The 18703-nt window shown below is 54.1% G+C and overlaps 1 protein-coding gene across 1 annotated transcript in view; it reads right to left on the reverse strand.

Annotated features, from left to right (window-relative positions):
• Nucleotides 1-3232: 3232 nt before the first annotated feature.
• The window catches only part of CEP250 (centrosomal protein 250), a 39299-nt gene continuing 23828 nt past the window's right edge, over nt 3233-18703 (reverse strand). The window contains exons 20-32 of the mRNA XM_007447774.1: nt 18119-18262; nt 17354-17487; nt 16291-16429; nt 15001-15343; nt 14031-14152; nt 12914-13034; nt 11751-11872; nt 8658-11276; nt 6935-7048; nt 6597-6752; nt 6045-6152; nt 5035-5097; nt 3233-3496 (exon numbers count right to left, since the gene is read on the reverse strand). Of these exons, the coding sequence (XP_007447836.1) occupies nt 3233-3496; nt 5035-5097; nt 6045-6152; nt 6597-6752; nt 6935-7048; nt 8658-11276; nt 11751-11872; nt 12914-13034; nt 14031-14152; nt 15001-15343; nt 16291-16429; nt 17354-17487; nt 18119-18262 (4449 nt within the window). The remainder of the gene's footprint in view (nt 3497-5034; nt 5098-6044; nt 6153-6596; nt 6753-6934; nt 7049-8657; nt 11277-11750; nt 11873-12913; nt 13035-14030; nt 14153-15000; nt 15344-16290; nt 16430-17353; nt 17488-18118; nt 18263-18703) is intronic.

Here is an 18703-nt window from a genome sequence, read left to right on the forward strand (position 1 = left end):
CCAGACCCAGCGCTCCCTGGGAACAAGAACATTGCCCAGACTCTGACTCAGCTCTCGCCCCCTTCTGTTCTCAGGACTTTGGGGCCTGTAGCAGCCTCTATCAAAGCAGGAAAGAAGGCTGGAGGGAGGGGGAGGATCTGTGGATGGAGAAGACCTGCGTGCTCAGCTCTGACCTCCTTTCCCCCAGGTTCTGGAGATCAATCACACCACCCTCTACTGTATCCGTGAGAACTGGCTGGATGGTCAGAGACAGTGCCCATCCACTGGATTCACTGCTCTGGTTATGCCCTGTTGCATGTGACAAAGAGAAGGAAAGGGAGCTCTGGCCTGATGCCTTGGGGCAAGGTTGGGTCCTGCCTGGAAGACCCATATTCTTTCCTTCGTGCTTCTCCAATTCAGGTCTCTCTCTTTGGGTTTGGAGCTGATAAGAAGAGCAGTTGGCTTTGTTACTGGTGGGACCCTCCAAACAGCTGATCCTACTATTGGTCAAAGAAAGTGTATTTTAGGAAGTTGGAGCAGAAAATCATCCACAAGCTAAGAATGTGAGAGCAAGAATGTAGTCTACACTTGAAGACTAACCCTGACCAATATCTGGTGGGGAGGGGAGGCCTTAGCCTGAGGTCTAGAGTGAGGGTGAGGGGCCACTGAGGGTTGGATGGGGAGTGAAGAGCAGATATAGTTTATTACTTAATGAAGACCTTGCTTGGCTGCCTCTACAATGCCTTTCATCTGCTGAAAGCTCTCTCCCTGCTCCCAGAAGGTGTGTGGGGCTTAAGGCCTTGGCTTACAACCTACAGATAACGGAACTGAGAAGAAACTCCAAGGTAAACAACAGGGTCCCTCTGTCAGGCTCTAAGCTACAGAACCAGAGTTGGGGGACCAAAAAAGGTAAGGAACCCAGAGAAATCTCATTTGTCCCTGAGAACTCCTAGCATCGAAAAGGCCAGGTAAGGATTCTGAGCCACAGGGATGTGACTAGAGGCAGGGACCAGCTGGCATCTTGGGGGCCCCAGATTTAGCTCTGGGGGGTCTTAAACTGTTTTTTAATAAGCATCTGTGCAGAGTCCCATGTGTGGGCTTTGGAACCAAGCTCTAGCAGCTGTGAACAGCCCCCTACCCACTCTGTGTGGTGTGAAGGGGTATAATGGGGCCTGAGCTCCGGGTAAGTAGGTCTGGGGGACCGTGGTGCTGCTCCTAAACTCCCACATTCTTAGCCGGCCTTAGCTCCATCCCCATGCCTAGGTAAGAGGAATCACATATTACGTTTGGAGGGCTGGAAGAAGGTCATGCCTGCTTATTTTATTTTAAAAATTTTTATTATCATTATTTTTAATTTATTTTTTGGCTGTGTTGGGTCTTCGTTGTTGCACGCAGGCTTTGTCTAGTTGTGGTGCGTGGGCTTCTCACTGTGGTGGCTTCTCTTGTTGCGGAGCACGGGCTCTAGGCATGCAGGCTTCAGTAGTTGTGGCTCGTGGGCTTCGGTAGTTGTGGCTCACGGGCTCTAGGGCACAGGCTCAGTAGTTGTGGCACACGGGCTTGGCTGCTCCGCGGCATGTGGGATCTTCTCTGACCAGGGATGGAACCCGTGTCCCCTGCATTGGCAGGCAGATTCTTATGCACTGCGCCACCAGGGAAGCCCTAATATATATATTTTTAAATTAATTAAATAATTTAGGCTGCCCCGGGTCTTAGTTGCGGCATGCGGATTTTTTTTTTTTTAGTTGCGGCATGTGGGCTCATAGTTGCAGCAGACTTCTTAGTTGTGGCATGCATGTGGGATCTAGTTCCCCGACCAGGGATTGAACCTGGGCCCCCAGCATTGGGACTGCAGAGTCTTACCCACTGGACCTCCAGGGAAGTCCCATGCCTGCTTCTTTAAAGAAAACTGTTCTCTCTTAGGTTTTGAGGAAGTTGCCAACAATAGGTCTTAAGCCTGTACGCTGCCTTAACCAGGGCCAGGCCATAAGTGACAAGTCCTGCCACACTCCATCCTCCTTCCTGGCTTGACCTATGGCTGGACTACAGGGGGCCACAGTCGGTTGCAGCTGATATGCCCAGAAAGGGACACCCTGAGGCCTTTCACCCAGCGCAGAAGGGGAATGAAGCCAGACAGAACTTCTGAACTCAAGAGGCTGACTTTAGCCAAAAGCCAGCTCAGTGTTTTTGAAGTCCCCAGAACATGTTTTAAGTCAAGAATATATGATGAGGGCTTCCCCAGTGGCGCAGCGGTTGAGAGTCCGCCTGCCGATGCAGGGGACACGGGTTCGTGCCCCGGACCGGGAGGATCCCACATGCCGCGGAGCGCCTGGGCCCGTGAGCCATGGCCGCTGAGCCTGCGCGTCCGGAACCTGTGCTCCGCAACGGGAGAGGCCACAGCAGTGAGAGGCCCACGTAACGCAAAAAAAAAAAAAAAAAAAGAATGTATGATGGTTCATCATTATCCATGAGTTCAAATCTAGATCCCAAGGCCCTCCCTCCTCTCCCTCATGACTCATCCCTCAGCACAAACACACCCTGCTAAGGCCAACCAGTCTTCTCACCAGTATGCTTAGCAACCCTCCCAACTCCTCTCCAGCCACCAAGGGCCAGTTCATACCTTCCTGCCTCAGCCCCTGGAATTTCTACAGCACTTCTAGGCAGCACACACAACTGTCTCTGACTCATCTGCCTGTTATTGTCAATTGGGCTCAAGCTTCCTGTGGGCAGGGGCTTTGTCTTGTGTATCTTCTGTAGCCCTTCTCTATCAGAATGCAGGTGGATGACAAATGCATGCCACCTGACAGGAATCTTCAGGGAATTCTTCCTTAATAGATGCCCTTGATGTACGGCTGTTGCCCAGCTACACAGTAGAGACAGCAGCAGAGAACAAATGCAAAGACCCAGGGTTTATTGCTGGAGGGGGAGGTGTCTGAGAGGGTGAAGTGCTGGATAATGAGTTCTAGGTGAGAGGCAGCAGACGCCCCTTGGCCAGGGAAAGGCACTCTCTGGGTGACTGCAGGCCGGCAGCAAGTGTGATGTGCCTCATTCCCATGTGAGTCAGGGCCTTGCCCCAGCCTTGCAGCTTTCCCTCCCTCTTCCGGGGAATGCCAGCTGACCTGGGGCTCCCAGGCTGGGTAACAGAGTCAGAATTTTCTTTGGCAAACAGCAGCTGTGTGGAGGGGCCACGACCCGCTCTACGGCCATCTGTCTGTGTGTTCCCAGGCTGGCCCGTGTCCTGCCCTTGCTGCAGCTGCTACCTGGAGGCGCCTTGAGCAGCGCTGGGGCTGGGGCACAGCAGGACAGGCCCAGGGGATGTCAGGCTTTGAGTCAGGGACTCATCCAGCTTTCGGGTCTCGGCCTCCAGGACAGTGGCCTCGGGGGCCTGGGCCACGGCTAGGAGGGAGTGAGAGAGGCTGTGGTGCAGGCCCGCCAGCTCACGGCTCGTCTGCACTGAGCGGGCGATGTAGTCCTGCTTCTGCTTCCGCTCCAGGGCCAGCTGGGCTCGCAGCAGGGCCACCTGGGGGGCAGGAAAACCAAGAGGGTGAGAGCAGTGGAGGGCCTCGAAGCTGCCCCAACCCTTCCTGCTCGGCTCCTGTGGCTCCTGTCAGACGAGCGTTTGAATGAACACCTCACCCACGAATCTCAGGATGAGGCTTTACAGCATTTGGGGGAAGGGCTGCTGGCAATCAGAGAATCCAGTGATTGTCAACCCTGGCTGCACAGGAGACTCAGAGAGAGAGCTTAAAAAAACCAATCAGACTATTCACATGTTTACATGTAATAAAATGCCCAGATTTTAAGTACATTTTGACCAATTTCATAACATACATACCCATATATAACCACTATCTCAATCAAGATACAGAATGCTTTAATCCCTGCAGAAAGCTCCATCATGCCCCTTTTGGAAGGTTTTAAGAAATTTTCTGACTTAATTAGACAGGTGTGAGGCCTGAGCATCAGTATTTTTTTCAAAGCTCCCCAGGTGGTTCTAACGTGCAGCCAGGGTTGAGAATCACTGATTGATCCATTTCTCAAGATGAGTATACTGAGGGCCCCAGGAGGTGAAGTTTTTGGGAGGTCAGGGCACATCCAGGACTAGGGTGGGGCAACAGATGCTCCTAGGGTGCAAAATTTAAGGAGGAGCTCCAGGTCAACAGTGAGGCCTGTCTTGCCTCCCCCTAGTCCGGGCCCTGTCTCAGCGATTGCTTTGTGTGAGTTTAAGAGAATTCAAAGTAATAGCTTAGGGCTTCCCTGGTGGGGCAGTGGTTGAGAGTCTGCCTGCCGATGCAGGGGACACGGGTTTGTGCCCCGGTCCGGGAAGATCCCACATGCCGCGGAGCGGCTGGGCCCGTGAGCCATGGCCGCTGAGCCTGCACGTCCAAAGTCTGTGCTCCGCAACGGGAGAGGCCACAACAGTGAGAGGCCTGCGTACCGCAAAAAAAAAAGTAATAGCTTAGGTCTAGCTGTATAGTCAGGGCCTGCCAGTAGTGACTACTGATTTCTGAAACAGGCTCAGAAATCAAAACTCCACAGTTCTAATTACTCCTGGGCCTTGAAAGACAGGGTGAACCTTTAGGGGAGGCCTAAGAGGCAAGAAGGCACTTTATACAGTTCCCCTGAGCTTGACCTGAGCTCTAGGGTATGGATCCTGGCGCTGGTGCCAGGCAACTCTGCCTGGTGTGCTGGGTGCACGTGAGGGCAGAGAGGCCAGGATGCTTCTGCTTGCTTTAGTCTGTCCTCTTAGAATCTTCATCGGCTCCTCTGCCTTTCCCTTTTCTTTCCTAAGTAGGAGGTCTGGGGCCTGGAGTGTGCATTCTTCCCCAGTCCCACCCTAAGCACGTGGGAGGTTAAGTCCACTCAGTGTGGGAGGTGGAGTTGAGACGGGGCTCTGCTTGCCTCCCACGAGGACTGAAGTTCTCTAGGCAGGAACTATTTCCCCTCTCCCTGCTGGAGGTGCACAAAGGGCCAAGCACATAGCAGACACCAAAGCCTTGCTGCCTGAGTGCAAGGGAGGGAAAAGGGGCTTAGAAAATGGATCCTTCCAGAACATACCTCTTTCTGCAGTTCAGCCACGTGCCTGGCATCTGAGGAGCCCTTTTGTCCTCCTCTTCCATCCTGTGGAAGACAAATGCCATTCCTGTTGGAACAGGCCTTCCACCAGGGTTTGTACAGGCCTCCTCACAATCCTGGGGACCAGGGCAAGGGCTATGGGCCAGAAGTGCCTGAACTCAGATTGAACTCTCTGGGGCACCATGGCCCTGGGGCAAAGAGGAGCCACAGAGGGCCCAAACCAACCCAATGGAGACCTGAGGCCAAATGTCCCAAAGGCTTGTATGGGACTGGCTTCTTTGAGGTACCTCTTCATTTAAAGTTCAGCACACACCTGCTTCGTGCTAGCCCTGGTCCGTGAGCTAAGGATGCAGAGGGGAAGTAAGGCAAGGGGCCTGTCCCTTGGGAAGCTTTCCTTGAAGGAAGGGGGATGGAGGGTTAGGAGGTGCTCAGACACCAGAAACAGTCCCTACCTGCCAGGCCCCAAGGCTGTCTACTGACGGGCATAACTCAACTACAAGAGTGCTGGTTTGTGGTGTCTTCCCCCAGATCCTTCTGGCCCCAGGAAATACCCTGGACCCATATCTTGTAAATTCAGTATTGCAAAGGGTAAGGAAGTCTAAGAGGTCCACGAAGCTGCTATCAAGCTCCTAGGAACATCCAAGTCTGGCAAGCACCACCCAACACCTACATGCAGGGAGAGACCAGAAGCCCCATGAGGCCTGCTCCTGGGAGCCTGAAGCACTGGTCAGGGGGCAGGTGGACTGTGTATCAGTGAAGGCTGGGTTCCTCAGAAAGCAGGGCTGACTCCAGCCCCGCCCACTGATGTTGGGCCTCCTTCCCGGGTCAGGGACAGTGCTGGGTGGGGCAGAGCCCGGTCAGGAGGGGCCCTACGGACTGGCTGGAGTGGCTCCTCCCCTTGCAAGGGGAGCCTGGGATACGCACGGCAGAGGGCTGTTTCTAGTGGCTGGGCTTGGGCTCTCCTGAGGCTGCAGTGGATGAAATAGACAAACCTGCTGGGTGGGTGACGGTGACGGTGCCGTGGCTTCACCGCCCTCCAGGACGCCCGCCCGTGATGCTCGCAGGGAATCCCTCTTCAGTTTCCTCCGCTCTCGCTCCACCTGCCAAGATGCGAGTGAGAAGTCAGGGCTGGGCTTGGCTCTGGGTCTGGAGCAGAGTCGCCTTTTTTGAGAGGAGGCCGGTGTGAGGGTGGGGCAAGTATAAGGGGCCAGCAGCCATGGGAAGCTGAACTGGGCTGAGGAGAGCACTTGCTGGGGCAGCCCTGAGTGTAAAGTGCTGCTGCGGCAGAGGAGGTGGGGCCGGCCTCCTCAGCCTTTGAAGCAGGGCCAGCAAACCTTTTCTGTAGTATTTTAGGCGCTGTGGGCCATGTGATCTGTTTCACAACTACTGCAGTGTCTCCAAACAGCTTTATTTTCAGAAACGGGCAGTGGGCCGAATTTGGCCCCTGGGCTATAGTTTACTAACCCCTTCTCTGGGGGCTGCATGAGAAGTGGAGATGCATGCCCAGCGGACCGGGGAGGGAGCTGAGGACAGGAGTCACCCACCTGCTCCAGGGCGGTCCGCAGCTGGGCATTGTGGTGCTGCAGTCGGCTTCGGTCAACCTCCAGCCGCGCCACCGCTCGCTGCAGGTGCTCAAGCCTCTGCTCCCCCAGCTGCTTCTCCTCCACCTCAGGACTCGCCTCAGTCTTCGCCCCCGAGACCTGCAGGAGAGACCTGTCCGTCTCAGCCGGGCAGCCCCTCACACAGGTGGGGAACAGCTAGAGGGCAAAGGACTAACCTGGCAGGTCTGGGCTTCAGGGACCCAATTCCCAGGGGAAGGGGACAAGCCCCTGGACAGGCGCTCCCTCCTGGGCCATCTGTTCCCACCAGGCCCCCAGCTCACCTCTCCCGGCTGGGCGCCGGGGTCTCCTCTGGGCCCCCGTTCTGCTCGGCTGGTCAGGCCTGGGTTGCGGAGTCGCTCCTTCTCCAGAGCTTGTCTGCTGAGCTCCAACTCATCCTGGGGTGAGTCACACCATTATGGCCTCATATCAAGACCCACTCCACCCTCCGTCCTCAACAATTTTCTCATCAGGTTATATAGTCTTACTTTTCCTGGCACCTCTGAGCTATTCTAGTGGATAACTTTCATTTTACAGGTGGATAAAACAAAGGAGCAGAGAGGGATCTTCTCAAGGATACATGGTGGACTAGGACTAAAACCTGTCTCATTTTATTTATTTATTTTATTTTTATTTTTATTTTTTTGGCCGCACTGCGTGGCTTGTGGGATCTTAGTTCCCCAACCAGGGATTGAACCAGGGCCATGGCAGTGAGACCCTAACCACTAGGCCACCAGGGAACTCCCGTTTTAGATCTCCCCTAAGCTAAGTGACAACTGGGAGCACTAGGTGTTGTGGAAAGAGCATGGACTCAGGAATCACATAGAGCCGGGTACTGTGTCACCACGTATTGGCTATATGACTTGGGTCAAGGTATGAGCTCTTTCCAAACCCCAATTACCTCGTTTGTAAAATGACCACAGTGAGGACTTCCCTGGTGGTCCAGTGGTTAAGACTCCGCACTCCCAATGCAGGGGGCGTGGGTTTGATCCCTGGTCAGGGAACTAAGATCCCACATGCCGGGAGGCGCGGCCACACACACACACACACACACACACACAGACCACGTAAAGCTTAGATTAAGCCTCTGGGATTAAACCCCTTTAGATAAATGGGAAGACTAGTGCTAGATATTTTCTAGGCACCCTAGGGTTCATAAATGGTAAAAGTCAAGAGGACAGACACAGAAGAGGAGCGGAAGGTACACGTGTGGGTGGAGGCTGTCTGGGAGAGAAGGAGCTTAGTAGTACGAGGCCAGCCTGCTTAGGTCTAACCCTAGTTCTGCCCTTTACTAGCTGGATGCCCTTGGACAGGTTACTTAACCTCTCTTAACTGCCGTTCCTCAACTATAAAATGAAGATAATAACCATTCCTATTTCTCTCCTGGTCAGTCTCCCCAGGTCTACAGTTGCTCCCCCCGGCAGCCTGAGCCATCTTTCTGAACTATATATCTGATCGTGTCACTCCCCTGCCCCAAACCCTTCATCCACTTCGCACTGGTCACCCAGGTCCTTAACATGCTGACAAGCCCTAAATGATGGCCCCCTGCCGTCCTCTCTTCTCTTGCCAGAGCCTCTTCTCTGTCCCTGGCAGCCTGAACTCCCTCACAGATACTCCACGCTCTCTCCTCCTCCTTCCTCTCCCTCCCCCAACCTGTGCTTGGCTCTTTCCTTACTGGTCCCTTCAGATCTAATCTTAAACACCACTTCTACCAGGAAAGGTGGGGTGGTCCCTCCGGCATGCTCAGAGCACACGAAACTTCACGTGTCAGACACCAACCCTAATTAGGCACTGCATTATAACTGCTTTTCCACTAGACCATCAGCTCTAGGAGGGCAGGGACTGTGGATGCCACATCTTGCCCCACTGCACTAGCACAGTAACCTGAATTCCACTCTGTTGAGGTGCTCGTGACCTCAGCTTTCTCACACCCTGAGGTGCAGACAGCCCCGGAGCCCAGGCAGACCGGGCTCTGCCCCAGCCCTTCCCACCCACGGGGTGACTCACCTGCAGCCTCTGCTGTTCCGAGTCCCGCTCCCGGACAGAGGCTTGCAGGAACAGGGTTACCTCCTGCAGACTGCTGACGCTGGCCTTGCTCTGGGCCAGGGACAGTGCCAGGTCCTGGGCCTTCTCCCTCCACTCGATCTCCCTGGCCTCCGTCTGCCTCAGGGCCACCTGTAGTCGCTCCAGCTCCCGCTGCAGCCTGGGCCGTGAGGAATCAAGTGTGGAAGATGGCTCCTCCCCTGGGGAGGCTCTGTGGCTGGGGGGCGAGTCCTCCAGACCCTTCCTTGGCCGGGCCTCCCTCAGCTCCAGGATCTCCTCTTCCTTTTGGGCTAGAGTCCACCGTAGCTGCCTTAGGCTCTCACGAAGGCCCCTCGTCTCTTCCTCTTCTCTCTCGTGCCTTGGCTCCTGCTTCTCTTGGGTCGCATCCTCTAGGCCCCGCAGGGCCAGAGGCTTCTCCAGCAGCTGTCCCTGCCTCCTCTGGTGTCTCAGCTCTTCATCCCTCTGGGCAAGTGCCTCCTGGAGCTGCCGCACGGCCTCCTGGTGTCGGAGGTCCTGGTCCTCGATCTCACCTTCCCGCTTCCTCAGGGCCTCCGCCAGCTGCTGGGATTGTGCCTGGCAGGAGTCCAGGGCAGCCTGCAAGGTGGCCGTGCTGGCCTCCAGGCTGCGGCTCAGCTCCGCCTGCCCAAGGAGATGCTGTTCTTTCTCCTGCAGGGCGGCCTGAGCCTTGCTGAGGGCTTCCTGCAGAGCCTCAGCCTGGACCCTGGCAGCCTCCTCCCGACACTGGGAGGACTGGCCATCTGCCCGGAGGGCCTCCAGCTCCCGGTCCCGTTCCTGGAGCATCACCTCTGCCTGCAGCCAGCTGTCCCGCAGGGTCCTGGCCTCCGCCTCATGCTCCTGGGCCCGCGCGGCGCACTGTTGCTGGAGGGCCAGCAGAGCCTTCTCCTGCTCCCGAGACTCAGCCCTTAGATCACCCAGCACCTCCTCCAGGGCCTGGACCCGCTGTCCCTCCACTGCCAGCTCTTCCTGAAGCCTCTGTGCATGCTCCTTGTGGTCCTCCCGCTCAGCCTGGCACTCCTGCAGTGTGGCGTGGGCCTGCTCCAGAGCTTGCTGCAGCGAGCCCGCCTGTTCCTTCACGCTCTCCTCCTGGCCCTGGGCCTGCTGCTGCTGCCGGTGCTGCAGGGCCTCGAGCTCCCGGGCACCCCGGGCCAGGGCCCTCTGGGCCTCGTCCAGCCGACCCTGAAGTGCCTGCTCTTTCAGCTCCCCCTGCTCCCTGGCTTCCTGCAGGTGCCGCTGTAGGACCACTATCTCCTGCTCCCGCTGGGTCAGGAGTAGGCTGGTCTCCCCCACCTTCCTGTGTAGGCCCTGGAGCTGCTGCTCCAGCTGGTCCTTGTGCTCCTGAAGCTCCTGGATACGCTCCTGCTGGCATTCCAACTCCTTCTCCTTATCGCGTAGGATCAGCTTCATGTGCTCCAGGCTCCCTCGCTGAGCTTTACTCTGGCCCTTCCCTTCCTCTGCCTGCTCCTGCATCAGCTGCCTCTGAGAGGCCAGCTCCCGGCCCCGTTCTCTCAAGGACAGCTTGATCTGCTCCAGGTCCTCCTCCAGGATCTTGGTCTGCAGGGTCCTCTGATCTTCCAGGGCCTGAATCCTTTCCTTCAGCAGCACCATCTCCTGCTCCCTCCTCTCCAGGTCCTGAGTCAGATGCTCTTTCTGCCTCTGCAGCTCCTTGATCTGGTCTTGCTGGGATGTCACCTTCTGGTCCTTCTCCTGGAGTTCTCTTGCCAGGAGGGTGCTCTGGCTCTCCAGCTCCTGGATCTGGCTGCCCTGCACCTGCAGCTCGTGGCTCCTTTCCTCCAGGTCCAGTGTAAGATGGGTCAGAGCCACCCTCTGCATTTCCCTCTGGCCCTCCAGCTCCTCGATCGCCTTTTGCTGGCATTCCACTTTGTGATGGTTTTCCTCTAGGTCCAGGGCCAGGCGTTCCATTGTAACCAGCTGCTTCTTCAGGTCCTCAATCTGTCCTTTCTGGGACTCAATCACTTGGGCCTTCTTCTCAAGTTCCAGAAGCTGATGCTCCAAGATGTTCCTCTGAGCCTCCTGGTCCTTCTCAAGCTCCTTGATCTGCTTCCTCTGCAGAGTCAGCTTCTGCTCTTGCTCCTGGACGGCCACGGGGAGATGCTCTAGAACAGACCTACACTCCTCCAGCTCCCGGATCTGTTCTCGCTGCAGATCCACCTCTTGGGTCCTCTTCTTCAGGTCCAGGGACAGCACTTCCAAAGCAGCCTTTTGCATTTCCCATTGCTTCTCCAGCACCTGGATTTTTCCCTGCAGAGTCTCCACCTCCTCTTCTCTTTCAGACAGGGTCTGGGCCAGGCGAGCCAGATTCTCCTGCAAAGCCTTCCCCTGGGCCACCTTCAGCTTGCCCTGCTCCTGCAGGGCCTGGGCTCGCTCGCGCTCACTCTCCACCTCCTCGTTTTTTAGTTTCAGTGCTGAGCGCACAGTTCTCAGGTCTTCCTCCAGGACCCCGGCAGCGCTTGCCTGAGCCCTGGCTTCTGCCACAGATGCTTGGAGATGTTCCACCTGGGCAGTCAGGTTCTCCTTGGCTGCCTGCAGTAACTCTCGCTCATTCTGGAAAACAAGATGCAAAACCACCTTAAACTATACTTCCCTGAAACTGTCACTCCAACACAGGCCCTTCCTTTCCTTCCTCTGCAGCACCAGCATTGTCAAGGATTTGGGCAAAAGGAACTGGGTGTTCCACTTAGGCTGATACTGTAAAAGAACATCCCTACCACACCCCCGGGCTCTGCTGTGCTCAGAGGGGAAAAACTGTTGCAAATGAGTCATCCCAGACTCTAGTCCTTCAGGGAAAGGGACAAAAATCTCAACCTCAATTCAGAAAAAGTAATTAAAGGAGGATTCACTAGGGCCTTAATAATGGCCCTCAGGGACGTGGGGAGAGCCAGAGAAACAGAGACACTGCTGAAGGAAGCTGCGCACTACATATGGATGGGGTACGACCGGGGGCTGGGATGGGCTCGATCCTGGGCCCTGAGGGACTACTCCTGAAGCAACCCCTCCCCCAAACCAGAAACACCTTACCTGGGCTTCTATTCCCTGGAGCTCTGCTTGCCGTAGGCGACTCTGGAAGGATGTCACAGTTTCACGCAGCTCCCTCAGCTCAGATTCTAGGGAGTTCTGTTTTCCTTCCCACTTGGATTTCTCTTTGGGAAGAGAGGTAGTGGAGGAAGAACCATGATTGGAGGAAAAGAGGGACGTAGAGGCAGATGGAAGATGGGGAATAGAATCAAAGGAGGAAAAGGCCAAGAAGGAGAGAATTACACCCAGTTTCATAGAGGCATCACCCGTCTGCCAGCTGCTCCCATCTGTCTAGGCTCCCTGCTGCTTCCAGACTCGTGTCTGCATCTGCTGCCCAGCTCCAGCAGTGCCTGACAATCATCCCAACACTTCCCATCCCGATCACAGATTCTCAACCTTGGATTCCAGACAGGGTTGAGCTAGATGATGTTGGAGGTCCTTTCCAGTCCCTAAGTCTATGATTTTGCAGAGGTTCCTAGAGACCAGGGTTGCTCTGCTGGGTACCCTCCATTTCTGCAAAATGCACTGGAACCCAACTGTATGTGTGTGGCTCTCAGAGAGCCGATTGGGATACTTTTAAGACCCAGACCCACTCCCCACATTGTCTTCTTCCCTTCTACAGTCGAGCCTTGAGTCGCAAGACCCTCCCCTCTCCTTTCCTTTCCTAGTAGTCACCACCCTTCCTAGCCCTTGGCTGTGGCACAGATAGCTTCTCCGCAGATTCCCCCCTCTTCCTAGCTCCCAAACAAGCCCATAATCCTTCTGCTGTCAAAGGTTAATCATGTGAGAACATAGTTGGAGATAACAAAATAAGTAACACTGGTAAATGATGAAAGACATAGAATTTTACAGTGTTCTTATTGACCTGACCTTAGGGTGCCAGTTTTTAAATCTTCACAGAAAAAACAGAAGCCTAGCTAGCAACTTCCCTCAGTTCACCAAATCTGTTCCTCCTAATCCCTTCTTCTAGGATGGCTCTCAAAGGCCAAGCAAAGTACAAAAAATAGTTCATGGGGGTCATCGCCCCTTTGGAGACACCTCTAGGTAAATCTCACAGTTGTGGGTAAGCAGTAAGGAGTGGCTCCCAGGCCTGATCCCGCCCCTCTGGGCTTCCTGCCTTTCCTCTTTCTTCTCCCCCAAACCCACCCCTGCCTTAAGCTTCTCACCTTCCTGGTTCTGGGAGAGCTGTCTCTGCAGAGCCTGCAACTCTGTGTGGATCTGGTTCTTCTCAGCCTCTGTATCAGTGAGACGCTGTTCCAGCTTCCGGGCCTGATCCCTCAGATCATCCTGGGAAAGGAAGGGTATGGAACTCAAGTTCCTCATCTTCCAAAAAGCCACCGCAGTTCAGGGCCCAATCCCTCTCTTCCCTCAGCCTCTGTCAGGGTCTGCCATCACGGACCTACTCTCAGATTGCTGGGTTATTTACCTCTGAACTCATGTGCATTTGGCTCCTGGAAGGGATGACAGGCTCTGCTCCAAATGGCTGGAGCCTAGGGCTCCCCTTCTGACTCGTCTGTCTTTGAAACAGAACTCCAGCTGAAGTCTTAGCCTGGGGTCACCTCTCCTCTTCCCAAACTCCTACTTCAAAGCTTAGCTCAAAGGTCACTGCTTCCCTCCTTCTGACCCTCCCAATTGTCCCTTCCTCCTATTATTATCATGTACATCTGTTATTGATCCAATTGTTTCTATCAGTTCTGCTTTATCTTAGGATGCAGTCTGGTTGCTCAGCCCTGTCACAAGCCTTCTTGAGGGCAGAGAGCAGGTCTTTCTCCTTTTGTATCCCCAGCTCAGAGCGGCTGACATATATATAGGTGACACTCAATTTTTACTGACTGATGGGTTCACTGTGAAGTGGAATTTGGGGGACATTTCGTTCAGTCTTAGGCCTAGAATGTTCCTATAAACGGCAACCTCAAATCTCAGTGATCCCCAATTTGTCAGGTTTTTCTTGGAGGTCTTGACACCAAGAACAATTCATGGCTGAGAGGAAAATGATGCAAAACAGTATCACAGATCTATACAGAGTATCACGTTTTGCAGGGCTCACTCGAGTCCCTCACTCATTTATTCCTCACAGCCCTGTGAGGCAGGCACGATTTGCCCTACTTTACTAGTGAAACCAAGGCCCAGGAAGCCAAATGCTTTATTCACAGTTGCCGGGTAGTAAGTGATGGAGGTGGAACTCATCCCAACTTTACGTCAGAAATAAAACAGGTCAAAGTGCTTCACAAGTGTTTTTCAGCGTAGGTGAAGAGCCTGAGGAAGGAGAACAGAGACACATACCCGGGCCCGCCGCGTCTTCCACAGGTCTTGGTGGAGCTTCTGGAGGGCAGACGCTACCGCCTCAGCTGAGAGAGCCGTCTGGAGGGGCCATCTCTTAAAGAGGATCCTAGCTCCATTCTGGTCTGAAAAAATGAGGAAACACCTCCTGACCTGGCTGCACTATGAAAAGAAACAGCTGTACCTCCCAGACCTGGCCTTGGCCTTCCCACCCATCCCTCTTCTCCTCAAAGAAGCCCTTCTCAGCAGTTTGTTCATCATGCCCTGTCTGCATACCTACGTGCCAGGCACTGTGATGGGCATTAGAAAATGCTATCATTTGTTAGGCATTTAATAAGTGCCAGGAACTGTGTGAACGATTTTATTTGTCATCTCATTAACTCCTTAAAAAAATCCCAAGAGGTAAGAACTTCTTCTAAAAAAAATTTATTTATTTTTGGCTGCGTTGGGTCTTCGTTGCTGTGCCCGGGCTTTCTCTAGCTGCGGATGGAGGGGGCTGCTCTTCTTTGCAGTGTGTGGGCTTCTCATTGCGGTGGCTTCTCTTGTTGCGGAGCACGGGCTCTAGGCGCATGGGCTTCAGTAGTTGTGGCACATGGGCTCAGTAAGTGTGGTGCATGGGCTTAGTTGCTCTGTGGCACGTGGGATCTTCCTGGGCCAGGGATCGAACCCGTGTCCCCTGCATTGGCAGGCGGATTCTTAACCACTGCGCCAGCAGGGAAGTCCCCGTAAGTACTTTTAAACACCCTCGTTTTATAGTTGAGAAAATCAAATTCAAAGAGGAGACGTGACTTGCCCAAGGACACACATCTAGCAAATGGCCGAGCTGGGGTTCAAACTCTGATTGAATTAATCCCAGAGTCTGTGGCCTTGGCCTTGATGAGTATTGCCTAAGGAACTGCATTCCCTTCCCTTCTCCCCTGGGAGCTAGACCTGGCTTTGACCAAAGGACTGAGTTCCTGGGTGGCTGCCTCACCTGGCTCAGGGCCCCAGAGGGAGGAAGCCGAGTCTCCCCCACCACTCAGCTCAAGCCCGCTCTCATAAGGAGACCCCAGGGCCTGCTGCAAGACAGAACAGAGGCTGGCTAGCTGGACCTGGGCCTGGTGCCCAGGCTGCTGTCCCGTTGCCAGGGCCTCCAGATGGCTCTCCGTGCTGCGCAGTCGCAGCTGTAGTTGGGCTGCCTTGGTTTCCTGGGCCCACAAGGAAGCTTGTAGCTGCTGTTCTGTTACTCGAGCTGCCTCTAGCTCCTCCAGCAGCTGTGCTTCCTGGGCCAGAAAGTCAGCCTCCTTTTCCTTCACCTCCTGCTTCAGTAATTCCACCTGCCAGAGAGGAAGTATGGTCACTCTGAGCAGGGAATGGATACCCTCTCCCCAGACCCTCCTGGGCCTGACCCCACTCAATCCCTGTGCAAACCTTGACTGGGGCTGGGAGGATTTCAGTAGGCTCAGCTCTCCAGCAGGAAGGGAGGGCTCCGGAATGAGTGTAACCCTAGATCTAACCTACATGCCCACCTACGGACTCCTGACACATGGGCCTGGGCTATGCAAATGGGCTTTGGCCCTGGTCCCCCTGGCAACTATGCCAGCTCCCTGCTATGATTAGAAATCTGCCTGAAACACTGACACTGAGCCTAAAAAGACCAGTCACGATAATAATGGCTACCATTTATTGAATGCTTACTGTGTTCCTGACACTTTATATATTCCTATAATGATTAAGAATTATCATCCTTGTTTTATGGTTGAATAAAGTGATGTTTGCACAACCAGGAAGCAGTAGAGCTGGGAGTCACACCCAGGATCATCTGACAGGCAGATGTGGGTCCTCATCTGCTGCAGTCTACGTCTAGCTCTTACTCCCTCATTATTCTCCTCCTGGTTCCATCCTTCCTCTGTGCACAAGGTCTGGGGTCCTGCTGTGAGCAGACTGAGTCCCTGGAAGCAAGAGGCTGCCGCTGACCCCGTCTGGAGTAATACTTGTTCCCCCTGCTGTGTCTTGCCAGGCAGACCAGGAACACTTGGCAGCGGCTGGGCTGGAACCAGGCCTGTGTGAGCTCTGCCCCTCTGGGCACTGTGTTCTGGGCCATCAGGTTCCCCACAGGGTCCGTTCTCAACTCTGGGTCAGGTTCCCAAGCCCCACCCAGCCCGGTCCTGGCTTCCCCCTCCTGCCAGGGCTGCTGAGGTCTCAGCGTGACTGAGCAATCACCTGCCGACTCCAGAAGCAGGTTTCCACCAAGGAAGAGGGCTCTTAGTGGGGTGGGAAATACCTGGGCGCTGAGCTCTTTCTGCCCTGCCTGGGCCTCCTGCATGTCCTGGCGCAAGGAGCTCAGCTCTTGCTGTCGAACAGAGTCAGCCTCTTGTAAAACAAGGAGTCTCTGTTCCTTTTCCACCAGCGACAGAGTCAGGCTAAAAAGAGAGGGTTCAGAGGGCTGGGTCATTCTCTCAGGGAATGAAGAACTACCTTCTCATCTGACTGCTCTAACACAGCACTAATAATGAATAGAAACAGTGGTGATAATGATTCCAGTATAACAATAAAAGCCTCCATATACTGAGCACCTACTGAGTGCTCCTAGGTCCTTCATGCATATATTTCATTTCAACTTCACAGTCTATTCTTCTCTAGAAAATTCCAGAAATATCTATACAATACCTCAAATTCAACATGTCCAATTCTTCCCATCCCCTCTGCACCTCCCCTCCCACCAGTCACCCCTACTATGTTCCCCAGCTCACTGAATGGCACCTCCATTCACCCTTAGAAGTCTTGACCACATCACAGCATCCTCCCCTCATCCCACCTGGGTCCACTTTAAGACTACAAATAACTGATTCCAACTCCCCTAACACCCCTTAAACCCCTTCCCTCCTCCCCTTCCCTATGACCCTACCTTGGTTCAGCTTTGGTTCTCTTATCTGGACAACTGTACCAGTCTCCTACCTTGTCTTCCTGCCTCTAGTTTCATCAACAAAATGATTTCTCCCTCCTCAGACGCCAGGTAACATAATCTGCAATACTTTCCTTTGGGGGTTATTTGATTAACGTCTTCCCCACAAAAGGATAAATTCTACTGAGGCAGAGACTCTATTGACTTAATATATCCCCAACCCCTGGCATAGTGTCTGGTGCGTGCTATGTGTTCTCTAAATATCTGCTAAATGAATGAAGCATGAGCTTTGGAGACAAGGACCATGCCCTCTCCACACAGCTACCTGTACAGCCCAGAGCTGGAGATGTGAGAGGTTAGGTGCCCTGAGCAAACTGTCAACCTCACGGTGACCCCTGGACCCAGACAGGCAAAAGCTAACTCCATGGCCTGTCTAGCCTACCTGGCTTTCTCTCTCTCCAGCTCCTTCTGAATTCGGCTACACTCCTGGGCCTCTCTCAGCTTCTCCTGGACCTCCTGGTCCACCAACCTCTGGGAGTCTTCCTTGGAAACCAGCTGAGACTTCAAGTCCTCCACCTGGAAAGTCAAGAGCATGAGGACCAAGGGCAGGAAGGTTGGTGGAAGGATGCTTCTCACCTAGGGCTTTAGGGTGCTTCAAGGTTTACCAGAGTCACCAGCCCATTTTCAAAGCTCTGGAGGTCCTGCCAACCCTTACATGCTGTTCTTGTCCACCTCCCTCTGCCAGTACCATCCAGCCTAGTCCCCTGTCTCCCCAGCCTCACATATGCTGTATAGAGGCAGGCACAAATAAAAACCTTGGCTGAATGTAACTCTGTCCAAAGGCCAAGTGATGAGCAAGTGATTGTCTTTTTAAAAAAATAAACAACGCAACCATCATCTGATATAGGATTCTGAGAAGGAAAAGCAATCTGGTATAAAAATACTGGATCTATGGGGAGGCTGGACCTATGGGGCTTCCAAGAAAATATGAGGTCTGTGGTCCCCACTGAGAGAGGTTGCTAACTACCCCAGGGATCTGGGAGGCACATGCACAGCTCTGAGCACCCTTCACTTTTCCACTCAGTACTGGGGCTTCCCCTCCCACCCCCAGGTTCAGGCAGCCAAGGTTCCCCCGTCCTGCCAGAGGGAGTGGGAGAGCCTGGCTGTGCTGGGGAAGGGTGCTGGGCTGGGAGAGAGGAGCAGGGACCTGCTTCTGCAGTTCTATCTTATCCCGCAGCAGGGTGCTGCCCTCTTCCTGGAGGGCAGCGAGGCTGTCTCTGTGCTGCTGGGCTGCCTGCTCCAGCGCCTGTTGAGCCTCCTGGAGCTGGGTCTGCAGCATCCCAGTGGTCTCCTGAGAAGGGAGAAGACAGCAAGGAGCAGAAGAAAGCTTCCTTGTTCTTGAAATCCACGTTACAGAAATCCGTGTTGTATAAATACTGGTTTTTTGGTTGGGTTGCCAAAAGCTGAGGCAGGGCCCAGCTATCCACGTTGTTTCCATGATACCCTGTCACCTCAAGTCCTCACCTCCTATTCCCTCTCCTCCCTCACCAAGTGCACTGCTCACCCAGGCTTTCTCGGCCAGGGTCCCTTACCCAGACCACGGCAGCAGCCTCCTGCTGGGTGTCCCTACTTCCACTTCATGCCACCATGCCCACGTGCAAGCAGGCAAACACAAATACACACAAAATTCTCCCCTCAGCAGCTAAAGTATTTTTAAAATATATATGTAATAACTCATGTCCCACTCTGCTTTTTAAATACCATCCAACATGTTCCCACTGCCCTTAGAACA

Source organism: Lipotes vexillifer, unplaced genomic scaffold, assembly GCF_000442215.2.
Source record: "Lipotes vexillifer unplaced genomic scaffold, Lipotes_vexillifer_v1.1 scaffold397, whole genome shotgun sequence".
NCBI lineage: Eukaryota > Metazoa > Chordata > Mammalia > Artiodactyla > Lipotidae > Lipotes > Lipotes vexillifer.